The sequence below is a fragment of the Monodon monoceros genome, unplaced genomic scaffold (assembly GCF_005190385.1).
Source record: "Monodon monoceros isolate NGI ecotype Baffin Bay Population unplaced genomic scaffold, NGI_Narwhal_1 Super_Scaffold_20, whole genome shotgun sequence".
Lineage (NCBI taxonomy): Eukaryota > Metazoa > Chordata > Mammalia > Artiodactyla > Monodontidae > Monodon > Monodon monoceros.
In genome coordinates this window covers 7,319,756-7,333,526 of record NW_021703777.1, presented here as the reverse complement: position 1 = coordinate 7,333,526, position 13,771 = coordinate 7,319,756, and the positions used below count along the sequence as shown (strand labels likewise).

The 13,771-nt window shown below is 43.6% G+C and overlaps 1 protein-coding gene across 1 annotated transcript in view; it reads right to left on the bottom strand.

Moving 5' to 3' along the window:
• The window catches only part of PKD2 (polycystin 2, transient receptor potential cation channel), a 47,286-nt gene extending 34,718 nt beyond the window's left edge, over positions 1–12,568 (bottom strand). Inside the window, exons 1-2 of the mRNA XM_029235064.1 lie at positions 11,865–12,568; positions 4,309–4,422 (exon numbers count right to left, since the gene is read on the bottom strand). Of these exons, the coding sequence (XP_029090897.1) occupies positions 4,309–4,422; positions 11,865–12,477 (727 nt within the window). The 5' untranslated portion in view covers positions 12,478–12,568. The remainder of the gene's footprint in view (positions 1–4,308; positions 4,423–11,864) is intronic.
• Positions 12,569–13,771: the final 1,203 nt, after the last annotated feature.

The following is a 13,771-nucleotide window of genomic DNA, read 5'->3' as shown; positions in this document are numbered from 1 at the left end:
AACGTCTTCTAGTAATAGAAGGAGAATTACCAAAACCACAATAACACTTAGAAACAAATTTACGTCTCTCAATCTTTGACAGAGAAAGAAGATAAAAATGATCTCGGGACATTAGGGGTTTTATAATAGAACATACGACTTAATGTATTACATAGATATCAAACTTTATACTGTATCAGAAGAGATCACTCACATTCTTTTTCAAGGTTTGGGGAGAGGCATTCATGGGGGTGATGTTAACAGTAAACCAGATAGAGAACGTGAGCAAAGCATGTTTGGATGGACAGGGTGAGTCCAGGTTGAGAAATGTTAAGGATGCCCCTGAGATGCACCGGTGGAGAGGTCCAGTAAAAGCTGGCACAAGATTCGTGGTCCATGAGAGGTCGAGAGGAACTTGGGAGCGCCAGCGTACAGGACCAGCTGAAGCTGCAGGGAAGATCCCTTGAAGAGAAAGGCAAAGACCCAGTCACAGAAAATCGTCTGTCTAAACACATCTCAGAGAGAAAAAAATGAAGAAAGTGAATAGAGTAAGGAGGGATACAGGAAGAGAGGGAGTCACAGAAGCCAAAGAGGGAAGTTTGTAGAATGCCAAATGTCTCATTTGGGACCAAATGAGACAGAAAGGCTAAAAGGAGCCCATAAAATTTGGCAATTAAGACGTCCCTGGTGACCTGGGTGAGGGCATTTCAGGAGGCACAGTGAGGCTGCAGAATAAACCAGAGAGGTGAATTAAAATTATTAACACTCTCAAATATTTTAATGCAGTTTTGGTTAAAATTCAAAGGTAAGTAACAAGTTGTGATGGAAATCTTTGAGGGATAGAGGTTGTCAACACAAGTGCTTTTGTGAATGCCTGCCTGTATTAAGTAGTGTAATTTTTTTTTTAAAACAAGAGAGAAGAGCATGTAATATTTACATAGAAGTTACCACGAAGAAATAAAGAGAAAGCTATGCACGTGGAGTAAAGGCCATGTTTAAAGTAATATTTATATATGAACATACATTTCTTGTTATTGTAGTTTTTTTTTTTTTTTTTTTTTTGCGGTACTCGGGCCTCTCACCGCTGTGGCCCCTCCCGTTGCGGAGCCCAGGCTCCGGACGCGCAGGCCCAGCGGCCATGGCTCACGGACCCAGCTCCTCCGCGGCATGTGGGATCCTCCCGGACCAGGGCACGAACCTGCGTCCCCTGCATCAGCAGGTGGACTCCCAACCACTGCGCCACCAGGGAAGCCCGTTATTGTAGTTTTTGTCCAGTACTGAAAAGGTCAGAGAGCTTTCCAGCCATAGTTGGTCTTTAGCAGTTACTTCCCATGGACTGCAGCCTGTGAACTTAAGACTGCATGTGAATTCAAAAAGAGTCATGTACCAAAATGTTCATTGCAGCTCTATTTACAATAGCCAGGAGACGGAAGCAACCTAAGTGTCCATCATCGGATGAATGGATAAAGAAGATGTGGCACATATATACAATGGAATATTACTCAGCCATAAAAAGAAACGAAATTGAGTTATTTGTAGTGAGGTGGATGGACCTGGGGTCTGTCACACAGAGTGAAGTAAGTCAGAAAGAGAAAAACAAATACCGTATGCTAACACATATATATGGAAGCTAAAAACACAAAACAAACAAACAAAACAAACAAAAATGGTCATGAAGAACCTAGGGGCAAGACGGGAATAAAGACGCAGCTTAGGTGCACTGATATTTATGAGAATATCAGAACCAGTTTATGTTTGTGGTTTTGGGAAAAATTATTTGTGCTGGGGAGAATGTTGTGGAGGTGAGGGGAATTGAGTTGGGGGTTATTTTCTCATTTTTTGGGTACATTTGGAAGAGTGACAATAAATGCATCCCCTTAAAAAAAGGGGGGGGGGACTCTGATAAACTGGAGGGAGTTTCTATCAGGTGGGTTGTTCAAAGGCATGTCTCCGATCACATGATCAACAGCTAAGGGAACTGGAAAGGTTTAACCTAGAGAAGACTTGGAGGAGATTGAACGTCTGTCTCCAAACTCCTGACACGCTAAGCTGGAGGAGAGACATGGGAAAGGTCCCTGGTATTAGGCTGGCTTAGAGAGTAGAACTAAGACGGGAAGTTAGATGAGGACAGACTTCGGTTCTGCATAAGGAAGAACTTTCTAACACAGCCATAGAAAAATAAAATGAACTATTTCAAAGGAGTCAGTCCCTTAACCTGGAACTCTTGCCCAACTGGAGGCAGGATGACTGACCTTTTGGGAAGGATGTTGCAGGGGGGAGTTTTAGCATTCAGTGGAGGTTTGATCCATGACTGCCAAGATTCCTTCTTACCCAGAGATTCTACAATATTCTGAAGAAAAAACTTTGCCTATGTAAAAAATGTAGCTGATATAAGAAGCAAAAATGTTATTAGTGTGAAAAAGAACAAAAATCATAAAAATTCTAAAATAAACAAGAAAACGCTAGTTAGTTATATGACAAGCTTGCTTCCTAAAACTCTAGCTACTCAGTTTATTTATCTGGCCTAGTTCCCAAAGTTGGTCAGTGCGTCTGAAAATTCACTTCTCTGGGCCATATCTGGAAGGCTTTGATTTAGTAGATCCAGGCAAACTACAATTATAAAAGAAATTCTCTTGGTGATTCTGATGTTTAGGCAATTTTGGGGAACAATGAAATTTTAGACTTATAGGAGCACCTATATTTTGCATAAAATCTGTGTATGAATGTATGTGTCATGCTCGAAAAAAATTAGTAATAATAATGATTCTAACCTACCTGTTAAAATTTAAGGCCACTGAAGTTTAATATTTAAGCACCATTTCTACGCTGGAAGCAAACTTCACTTCAGCATTTATTCTAAGTTCTAACAGCTCAGAACATAAAAGTTAAAAAATATCACATCTCTTGCTTAATAACTTTTAATGTACTGAATAGATCATTTCTAGGTTTTCAGCATTTCTTAGATAACATGCTTTTAAAGGTAATGAGAGAGATTCCTTCCTAAATAAACAACAGAAAAGTTCAGAAAATTAGGAAGAAAAAAGCAAGAAAACGAATGTTGTTCATACATATATACTTTTTAGCTTAAATAACTTTTTTTCTCTTTTTCTTAAGTTCCCACTTGGATAGTCAAATTCTCAGAAAATGTGAGAAGTCATGCCCCGTTTGAGTCTCATTAAGAGCTTACTAGTATTAGTAAAAACCAGTGTGGGGATATTAAATAAATCAATATTCAATTTCTTAAAATTACAAATATCAAAAGCTTAAATGTTTCCTTAATCTTTTATGTTCAACTTACACATCTTCTTATAAATCTAGTAAACAAAAAACATTTTTAAAGGAAGCTTTTAGCACTTAGTCAATTAAATTCAAGGGTCAATTTTAATGTAATAAGAATGGCATTATTAAAGTATTGATTAAATCAGGACTCTCTCCATTTACAAAGAAGGGAACTCTTTCCACGGTTGATGTTGGTTTTTAAGCATCTCTAAGTGTACACTGTAAGAACAAACTCCTTTCCCTGAGGAATATGCTAAGAGGTCCAGGTGGTCATAAATCTGCTTCCTGTCTGTTCTCATAAAGGGCTTTAGAGAGGACACGACAGAACTCCATCAACCAATATCCTTTGATTCAGAGGATAAGTCCTTTGCCCGTGACCTTCTGGACTTGGAGGCAAACGGTTTCTAAGAGTTGTTTCTGGCTAAGGCATCCCTCCCCTCCCAGACAATGCAGGAATGTATTGAAAGAAGAAAGGAGAAAGAAAACAGAAAGAGATGAGTCTGCAGTAAGTTTCCTATGGAGTAAAAATCTACAATTATTGAAGATTTGGAAGAAATGATTAGTTAGAGTGAAGGCATCCACACAACACATCCAAATCCAAAAAAGGGGGACTTTTAAATATAAATAGACATAAAAGCAATATTAGGTGACATTATTTGTATTTTCTGAAAGTTAAACTTGGAAAATAATTCCTGTGTACACTTTACATTACTTGATGTAATAACAGTAATGCTGTAATTATTGTTAAGAATCTAATACAAAAATCCTTTTACTTGGTTACTTGGTGTCTGGCAGGTCGCCCTGTGCATCTCATAGTGAAAATGGTCACAACTGACAACAAACCGGCCAATCAAATAATGCCGAATTTTGATCAGTGTTTACCAGAGGAGAGAGGAGAGCTTTACCAAATTGTAAATTGGAATTGATAACAGAGAAGAGAACTTCTGAATTAACCGTTACTGGTGCATCTACAATTCCTCTTAATCATGATTTTGACAGGTCAAATATTTTCAAAACTTTTCCTCTAGTGGAAGAAAATGTTCTACTTACGGATGCACAAGACTATGAGAAAAAGGAGGTATGTGGCCAGTTCCCGTAAAACACTTTTCAGGTGTTTCTCTCGGTCAGCGCTGCTTTCCTCCATGAGCCTTGTTCCCCAGAGACCTTTAAAATAGTAATAAAAGAAGTCATTTTATTTTTAAAAAATCTCATGAATGGCAAAAGGAAAAACACATAAAAACAGTATACCTTTAAGGGAGATGCTCCTGGATTTTTTTTTAGCATGCTCTAAAGGCAACCGAGAAATGGTTTTAGCAGGAATACCTTTAATTTAGGAATACATCAGCCGCTACTATCCCCCCAGATGTGCAAAACACAAGGCAATGATCTGATCATTGTCTAAACTCCCAACCTCATCAGAAAATATCTTAGTAAAAATTTAGAAAGAGAAGAGGAAATTTAGGTTTAATAATTATGCATACACATCAGTCCTTCCTATATGCGGGAGGAATTACCGTGTTACTAAATTAATTATCCTCGTTAGTACATGATGTAACATTGCAAACAATACTTTTTAGGTCACCCCTGATGAAAAGAGGTCCTGGTCGGAGCACCGTTTCATTATGGAAACATCTATCAAGCTTCTAACACACCGGTGTGAAATCTCTGCTCTGTACCCATTTTTGCCTTTTAAGAAATTCAGTGCTGACTCTTTACACTAAACACACTTAGCTGAACAGTTTTTAAAAAATGCCAATTAACGTATGATTTTTAAATGAAAAGCAACAAACTCATCTGCCTTCCCTCTCTCTTTGGAGAAAGGGTAAAAGCAGCAACCGTGCTCCATATTTTAGCAGATGGAAAAAGCGTTGGGCCGGCTGAGCGAAGATGACATAAGCCATGGTGAGCTGCCTGGAGAGAGATCCCACAGTTGTGGACGCAGCCAGCAGACAGACATGGTGGCCGTCCAAACCCCAGCTAGTGAGCAGTGTGGTCAAGTCACACTGCTGGTTACTTGGAAGAGCCTTAGTGTTTTCCAAAAAAGACAAACCTCTCAATTCTTTCTGTTAGATTAGGTCAGCTGTTAATGGCAAACTGCCTCACACTTCTATCCCAGACTTTAACCCCTTCCATCACAGAAACTCACAGAGCCACTGATGCCACAATCCAGCCACACAGAGAACAAGGGGAAAATGGTATATGGTCTTGCACTTGGAAGAAATGACTTCATTGCTAGTGTTTATGTACTTTTTAAGTCTTATAATCATACATTAGCTCTACTCCTAAATTGGGGTATTTCGTTTCCTTTTCTTCTTTTCTCCCAAATTTCCTTTAGGAGAAATCAGCAACCGCCCTCAAAGACACTGGGTTACGCGTCCTAGGTTTCACCACGCCGGAAGGCGAGCATGACTTATGACCAGGTTTGCTTCTGCCAACACCTGGTGGTTGTGTCAGGGGATTACTCACTCAGAAGAAATGCACCAAGCAGAATGTTTGCTCGCTGAAACTCCATCATAGTAAAGAATTATTACGAACTTAGATGACATGGAAAATTACAGCTCAGAATAACACAGAGGCAGCCAAATATTAGGCTCAGTAGCCCTGGATAAAACCACACCATTTCTCTGGGCGTATTTCTTTTGGAGGCCAGGCCTAAAATATACGCATAAGTGGAAATCGCTAGTCCCTTGGCCATCCGCAGAGACTGCTGCCTTGTCTCACTTGGTCAGTGATTTCACTCTTTCCCATGGTTTATAAACAATTATGCAATAAGGAAAAGTCATGGTTCTTACTATTTGCAAATGGTTTTGCTTGACCTATAAACAGAAAACACCAAACTCCTATTGAATTTTCTTCAGGCTAAATTTGCAACGGTCTATGGCAATTTAATTCTAGCCCTTGAATGAAACATTTCAAACGAAAAGAAACAAGCCCTTTTATTTATATTTTATGTGAGTATATTTCTATGCATTTACTTTTTTCTAAATTTCTCTAGCTACCTCCTCAAATACTTATTGCTTTACAAATGTCATCCAGTTTCCCCACTGGGTGTGTATGTAGTAGGGTCAGCCTTAGGATACGGGGATCCCTTCACATCCTGATGGGTGAGAAATGCTGCATCCACAAATGGAAAAAACAGCTGTCCTGTAGCCAACTACTTCCCATGTTTAGTTATCATCAGGGATGATAGAATAAGAATGGTGAAGGGCAGCGTTCACGTCCAAAATGGGAGCGTTCTTCAAAAACAACTGTTGTCTTTTCCCACCATCATCCCAGCTGCGGAGGGAGTGCCTCCAGGCACTCACGTTCAGTACATAACGTGTCTCCATCTGTTAAGAGAACACGATTATGAGGGGACACGGGACAATATGCCATTTCCTTCCTGTGTAAGAAGGTGCTTAGTCAATGCCAGAGCCCAAAGTCGGAGCACATCACCTCAACAATAAGTGTTACTTATTAATATGCATATTAATTAACATGCAATTAATATGCAGAAACTCTGAGGTGGGTAATCCAAAACACCAAAAAGGTCTCCAACATAAATAACTGACTTTGGAAAAAATGCCATTTTGCAACTCTTTTATCCAAATGCTTCCAAACCCTTTTTATTTTGCAATATATATAAAAAAAAATCACAAAGAGAGAACAATATAATGAACTCCCATGTACCCCTCACCCAGCTTCAACAGTTATCAACTCAACACCAACCTGGATTCATGGAAACCCTCACCCACTCGTCAATTACTTTGAAGCTAATTCCAGCGACTGTATCATTTCACCTGTTAATATCTCAGTTCCATGGTAAAAACAATTCAGTGTGGCTCTTTTGCCTCACATTAACCCTGTCCCATCTGAAATACATTAACCCACTGTGACTCACTGATCGTGACAAGGTGCAGTGTGGAGGTCTGGAATCCAAGCTGTGTTCAAATGAAGGGTCAGCCACTTAGGAGCTGTGAGACCTTGCCTAACGCCATGAGCCTCTACTTCCTCATTTGGAAATGAGGTAAGAGTACCTCTCTGTGGGGTTGTTCTGGGAATTAGAAATATTATGTGTACAGCAATAGAGTGGCGGCAAGAGGCCCTTTTATGGCTTCAGAAACAGGTCCAAATCTGAAATGTCCTACTTCTGACGCCTAGTTGGTCCAGATTTGAGAATGGCGTGGAGACCCAAATCCATATGGACCTTGAAGTCATTGTGAATTGCCTGACCAAATTCTCATTGCACTCACATGATAAAAGAATCCTGTTTTGGGGCTTAGACACATGTGGGCCTTGCTTAGGAAGATATATACAATCCTTCTTCATAGTGATTTGAATTGCAGGGACACCTTCAGAAAGGGAAGTGACTTTTTACTATTGGTCCGTTTTCTACAGAATAGTCAGTTGCTACCTTATGATACTGACGCTTGAATCTCAAATTGCTTAGGCAGCCCCCTCCTGAGATGCAGACAGGTATGTGCTACAGCTAATGGCGTGATCTACCTGCGTATTCCACAGACAGCTCACACTCACATGCCCCAAACTGAGATTTCTCTTTTTTTCCTTTCTCTAGAAATCTATTTGCCCTGTGTGGGTTAATGGTACCAACCCAGAAACATGGGTTTCATCCTAGAACAGGCCCTTTTCATAACCCTCACATGGAGGTGGTCCACAATTCTGATGGTTTCTCTCTTTCATCTAGCGCTCTTCCATCCCAGCTCACAATCCTCAGTGCAACTGACACTTTATCACTGTATCACCTTTGCCACTTTATCCTGACCTATTCTCCCAGCATTTGGCGTTATGCACCTCACCCCATTCTCTACATTCTTGCTAGAATCATCTTCAGATTGGCATGACATCATATCAGCCCCCTGCTTGAAGCCCTCACTGACTCTGCCTACAGGAAAAAGTACCAATGAGCTACAAGCTTGCTTGGTCTTACTTCTCTATTTTTCCCTCCTCCAGCTCCCCCCTGAATCCTTCAAAACATAACTCAAGATTCACTTCTTCTAACCTCCCCAGGTAGAGCAGGTCCTTTCTTCTTTGGGTCCCTCCCACAACTGGGACCTGGCGTTGCAATGATTTACTTACACTTCTCACCCCCCTACTAAACTCTAAACTCCTTGGGAGTTGGGATCTTGTATTATTCATCTCTGTATCCCTAGTACCTACCACAAGGGAGATGCTCAATAAATGTTTGTTGACTGCACAAATTGTGATACTAGCATAGCCTTATCACACCCTGCAGAGTAGCAACCCTCCCTCAAAAAAAAATCCCCATGCGATGAAAATACAACATCTCACTTGTTCACAATTACAGTGCAAATAAAAAGGGAAAAGGAAGCAATTATGGAGTGAGGGTTCAATTAAAAATAAAGGGAAAGTCACAATAGCCAAAAGGTAGAAACAACCCCAGTGTTCATCAACCGATGAATGGATAAACAAAATGTGGTATATACACACAAGGGAATACTATTCAGTCATCAAAAATGAATGAAGTTCAGATACATGCTACAACTTGGATAAACCTCAAAAACGTTATACTAAGTGAAATAAGCCAGATATGAAAGGACAAATACTGTGTGATTCCACTAATATGAGGTACCCAGTATAGAAAAATCCATAGAGTCAGAAAGAGGAAGAGAGGCTGGGGGTGTGGGGAAGAGGAGGGGAAGTTATTGTTTAATGGGCAGACCTTCTATTTGGGATGATAAAAAAGATCTGGATATGGACGGTGATGATACAATATAGTGAGTGGGAGAGGAGGTATCTATTTGTTATAGCAGCTTAGCCCACCCTGACCAATACAGCTAGTTCTTTATGATTTCTCCAGGAAAACAAACAAAAAACCAACCAAGCATATACGTCTGAAATAACAAACAGAAAGTGACTTTCGTACCCGGATATATCCATAAAACACATTCAACTTTGGAAATTCAGAAAATATGATAACTCATGTAGAGTCTCAAATTTTATCTCTGCATTAAGAAGCGTTTGCTAAGAGAAAAGTAAACGAGATCATTGGGTTGGGGAAACCTTTTAGTCTGGAGCAGTCTTTCCATCTTTCAGCCTTCCTTTGCTTCTTTCGGGGCAGGCCTCCGTCAGCCCTTCACTGGCGGCCTCCGACCTGGTCCTCCTGCTTCCCTGTCTCCTGCAAAGCCCTCCTGCCCAGCACACTGCTTGACTCGTATTCCCTTTCAACATGCTCTGCCCCTGCTCAAAACTTTCCAACTGCTTCCTAATATTTAGGGGTAAATTCTTAATTCCTTAGCTAGACACAATTTCCTCCCATCATCAGGCCTCAAACATTTCTTCATTGCTATCTTACTCCTGCTAAGAGGATAGATCTATTTAGTGTCCAAGGAGAGAAATGACCATTTGCTGTCCAGCTCAGATTCATGTCATTTAACAACAACACAGGGTATGCTGAAGCTAGAAGGGACCTTGAAGATTAGGTTCAACTCTTCCATTTTATACATGAGGAACAGAGGCCAGGAAGTCTGAGTGAGTTATGGAAAGTCACAAAAGGTTGGAGACCTCCAGGGAAGCTCCTGACCACTCCAATTTGAGTAATTGCTCCTACCTTTAGAAATTCCAAGTCACTCTCTCTTCTGACCCTGAGCACTACTTATACAACGTATATAAGATTTTTGTCATCGGTATCCCAAGAGGGGGAAAAAAAAAAATCACAACTCATTCATGGTTATTCATTTCACTTTTCTGGGTTTCTGTCCATAGGAAAATGGTGATGTGCTATTTTTTTTTTTTTGGTAGCACCTAGTATAGTCACTAATTATTTAACAAATGTTACTTAATAAGTGACAAGAGTATCAATTATATTTCTTCATAAAGAATTAAAATAAAATTTATTCTAAATTTTTCTGTAAAAAAGATTTTCATGATTCTATTCTCCTACTAATTAGACCACTGATAAGGTTTGACTAGGTTTACTGTTACCTTATTCATTGTAAATTTTCTGAAACTTTTCTTTAAAAGTGATAAACTTATACATACACTCATATATTTCATTATATTCCATTACTGAGTTTATTCAAAGAACATTAAGTGTTATCAAATACTTAAGCTGAATTAACAGGATCATGACTTTCCATTATTTATTAACTTATAAGAAACTCCTCTCAATTCAGTGAATACTTTAAAAAGCACAATTAAAACAATTAAACAATCTGAAAAGAGTATGAGAGTTTCTTACTAATCTACCCACACAGGTTATCCAAAAAGGATCTTTTGGTCCCCACGATGCTCTGAATCAAATTAACTAGCATAATCACTGTGTAAGAGTACCAAAATGTACACTTTTAGAATCTATGATTTAATTTCTATTTATGAAGCACTCACAACATGGCAGAGACTTGCTACACGTTTTATGTTTCACCTCATTTAATCCTCCCAAGAACTAAGTATTATGATTATCTCTTTAAAAAAAAATTCAAAAACTGGGGATCAGAGAGGTTAGGCAATTTGCTCGAGGTCATGTAGCCAATGTGTGGTAGAACTGGGGTTCGGGTGTAGGCCTGACTTGGTGTTAGTCACGTTGCTGTAAAAACACCTGGATAGCTTTTTGTGCAAGATTTTCAAAACTGACAGGAAGAGAAGGGAAAGGAAATTTTCAAAAGAACTAAGAATGGAAAACTCTTAAAAGTAGAGGTTAAAGTCACTTGGATGGCAAGAGCCAATGCAACTCTTTTCCAAAGATGCCTCTGACAAAACTTTGCAAAAACAGGATCCCATTTGCTCTTGGAAAATTTGTATCCTCTTAATAGGCACTGGCAATTTTGAAAATTCCTTTCCTGCCTTTTGGAGAGCTGGGTGCACCGAACTCTGACACATTTCCACACAGCTGGTATCTGATGACCTCACTGTCTCATTGGAATTTCAAAGAACGTTAACTTAGTTATTTAAAAACATACTTTCAAGTTTTTTAAACAACATTAGCATTTACTTTGCAACTGTTTTAGAAAAATACCTAGACTTAGAAATGGCCGAATAACTGTTTTCCTAGACAGTTTATTCTATTCGTGGCGTTCTTAACAGCTCCCTCTCCCCCAAACAACCAGACACCGCCAAAACAACATCAATGACTATCCAGTGACACCCTTCCACAACTAGGACACTGTACTGCATACCCATTCCGGAAAGGGGTAAGGGGCAATAGGGCATCCAGGACAGTGAAAGGCCATGGGTACTAGCACATAAGTTTCGTTTTCATTTAGTGAAATTCGCAAATATGCAGCTGCAACCACCATCAGTTGCCTTAGAATATTTTTTTCCCTACAAGGAAAAAAACCCCCCAAACTCCAGATGTACCCCTTCGCTCTAATACGGCTTTCACTTATTTCCAAAGGTAAACATAAGCTGACACATCTTTTAGAAGAAGCAGGTATCCAATAAATTTGCACCAACAAGGGCGCAGTGGAATTCCGTGCTGGGTACCGGAAATAGAACGGAATTAGCAGAGGTGCGGAAGACGCTTCTTAGGGAGGCGGGGACGCAATGGGAACGCGAGCGGGAGCCCTGGAGAGCTGCCCTCCGCGGGCGATGGCTCTGGCGGCGCCCGCACTTCTGGTTTGTGCATCAGCCGCCGAGGGTTGCGCTCTTACCTCGCAGCCCGCGAACCAGCCTCTCGGCCCAGGCCACTCGGGGCAGCTGCCCGTCCAGGGGGAGGTGGCGATGCAGCGGGTCCCCGCCGCCGCCGCCGCCGCCGGCCGGGCTGGGGCTCGGCGGGCCCTGGTCCTCTCGCTGGCGCCGCCTCCCGTTCGGAGGGCCCGCGCCGTGGTAGCCCCCCAGCCCCCTGCCCCTGGCGCACACAGAGCTCACAGCTGAGGAGGCGACCGACCTCCGGCTGCCCGGGCGCCACTCTACGTCCATCTCCACCACCATTCCCCCTTCTTCTCCCTCCACCTCCTCTTCCTCCTCCTCCTCCTCGGCCTCGAAGCCCGGGTTGTCGCGGCTCCACGCCTGCCGCGAGCACGACGAGAGCGGAGGAGATGGGGAAGCCGAGGCTCCGGCCGGGGGGTCCCGCGCGGCCGCCTGCCGGATGCGCTCCATCTCGATCTCCAGGCCCCTCTGCTCGCGGAGGCCGACCGGGCCGGCGAAGCCGGCGCCCGCGGCCCGCCCGCCCGCCATCAGCCGGCCCGGGCCCGCCGCTCGGGGCGCCGGCGTCCGCTTCGCGTCCCCGGGCTGCTGCGGCTGCACGCGGCTCGAGTTCACCATCGCGGTCACTGGCGCCCGGCGCGCCGTCGCCCCATGCCGCGCTCGGCGCTGTCCGCCGCAGGAGCCATGTTCCTTTCTTCCCGGGGCCCGCCGCCTCCTGCTCTCCGCCCCCGAGCTCCCCAGAGTCCCGCGTCCCTCGCCCGCCCCCTCGGCCCGCCTCCCCCCGCCTCGCCTCGCCTCGCCTCGCCTCGCCTCGCCCAGCGGCCGCGGCGCGCTGCAGGGGGAGGCGCGAGGCAGCCGCCCCCGCGGCCGGCGCGCTGGGCGAGCGGCGCCTGGGCCCGTGTCCCAAGTGCAGCCGGGGCCCGGGCGTCCCCATTCCGTTCGGGTGGGAGGGCTTCCGGAGTTGGCACTGCCCGCGTCACCCAGAGTGGTGCTTGGGTCCCTGCTAGCCGCCAGCCACTTCTGCCTCGGTTGACCGCGGTGCAGGGAGAGAGGGATACCCCTTTGTGCGACGGCGTGAACAAGCGAGATCCAGCCCGAGCCGGTCTGCAGCAGGGTCAAAGGTCGTTCCTCCGTTTGAAAACTACCAGCAAACTCCTAACAGAGTCCTAGCGCTGACTTCCTTGGCCTTTGGCGCGCTCACTCCCCGCCCCAATCCAGTTGCTTTTTGGAGGGTTTCCTGACTCTCTGGTTGGCTCCTCTGTCCACGCGTTGCGGGGACCCCGAGGATTCGGTCGCGGGGCTCTTGGATCGCTGATGCTCCGCAGAGCTCGACCGCCCCCTTCCCACCCCCTCCCCGTCTGTGAGTCACGAAATCCCGCCTCAGGCCCCAGGTCCAGAGCTTTATTCCCGCTCTCCGGAGCACACCCAGCTGGACGCTCTGCAGTTGTCTCGAACTTCACCCATCCCAAGGGACGTTTGTTATCTTTTCCCTTCTTCTTTTAAGCCTGCTTCACCTCCTGTATCCCCAGTTGAGATCTGAGGCATCGTCACTCCCCAAAGTACACTTCATGATAACCTCATCTGTCTGCTCTTCGCCTCATTTCCCCCAAGTTGTGTTACTTTTGCCCCACAAAGGTCTCTCTGATTAGGACCTCTGTTATTCATTCCCCTTGTCAATGATTTAGTCCAGGGCCCTTACGGCTTGTTTTATGCTGCGTTGGAACAATGGATCTGTCAACTCCACCATCATTTTTCACTTCTGGGTACCGGCTGTTTCCAAATTGGGTTCGGAACCAAACCTGCTCATGTCACATTGATGCTTAGAGACCCGTGGAGGCTTCTGACAGCTTAAAAGGTAAAATTTAATTTCTGTAGTTTGGCTTGGTAAATTTTCATAATCTGCTGCTATATA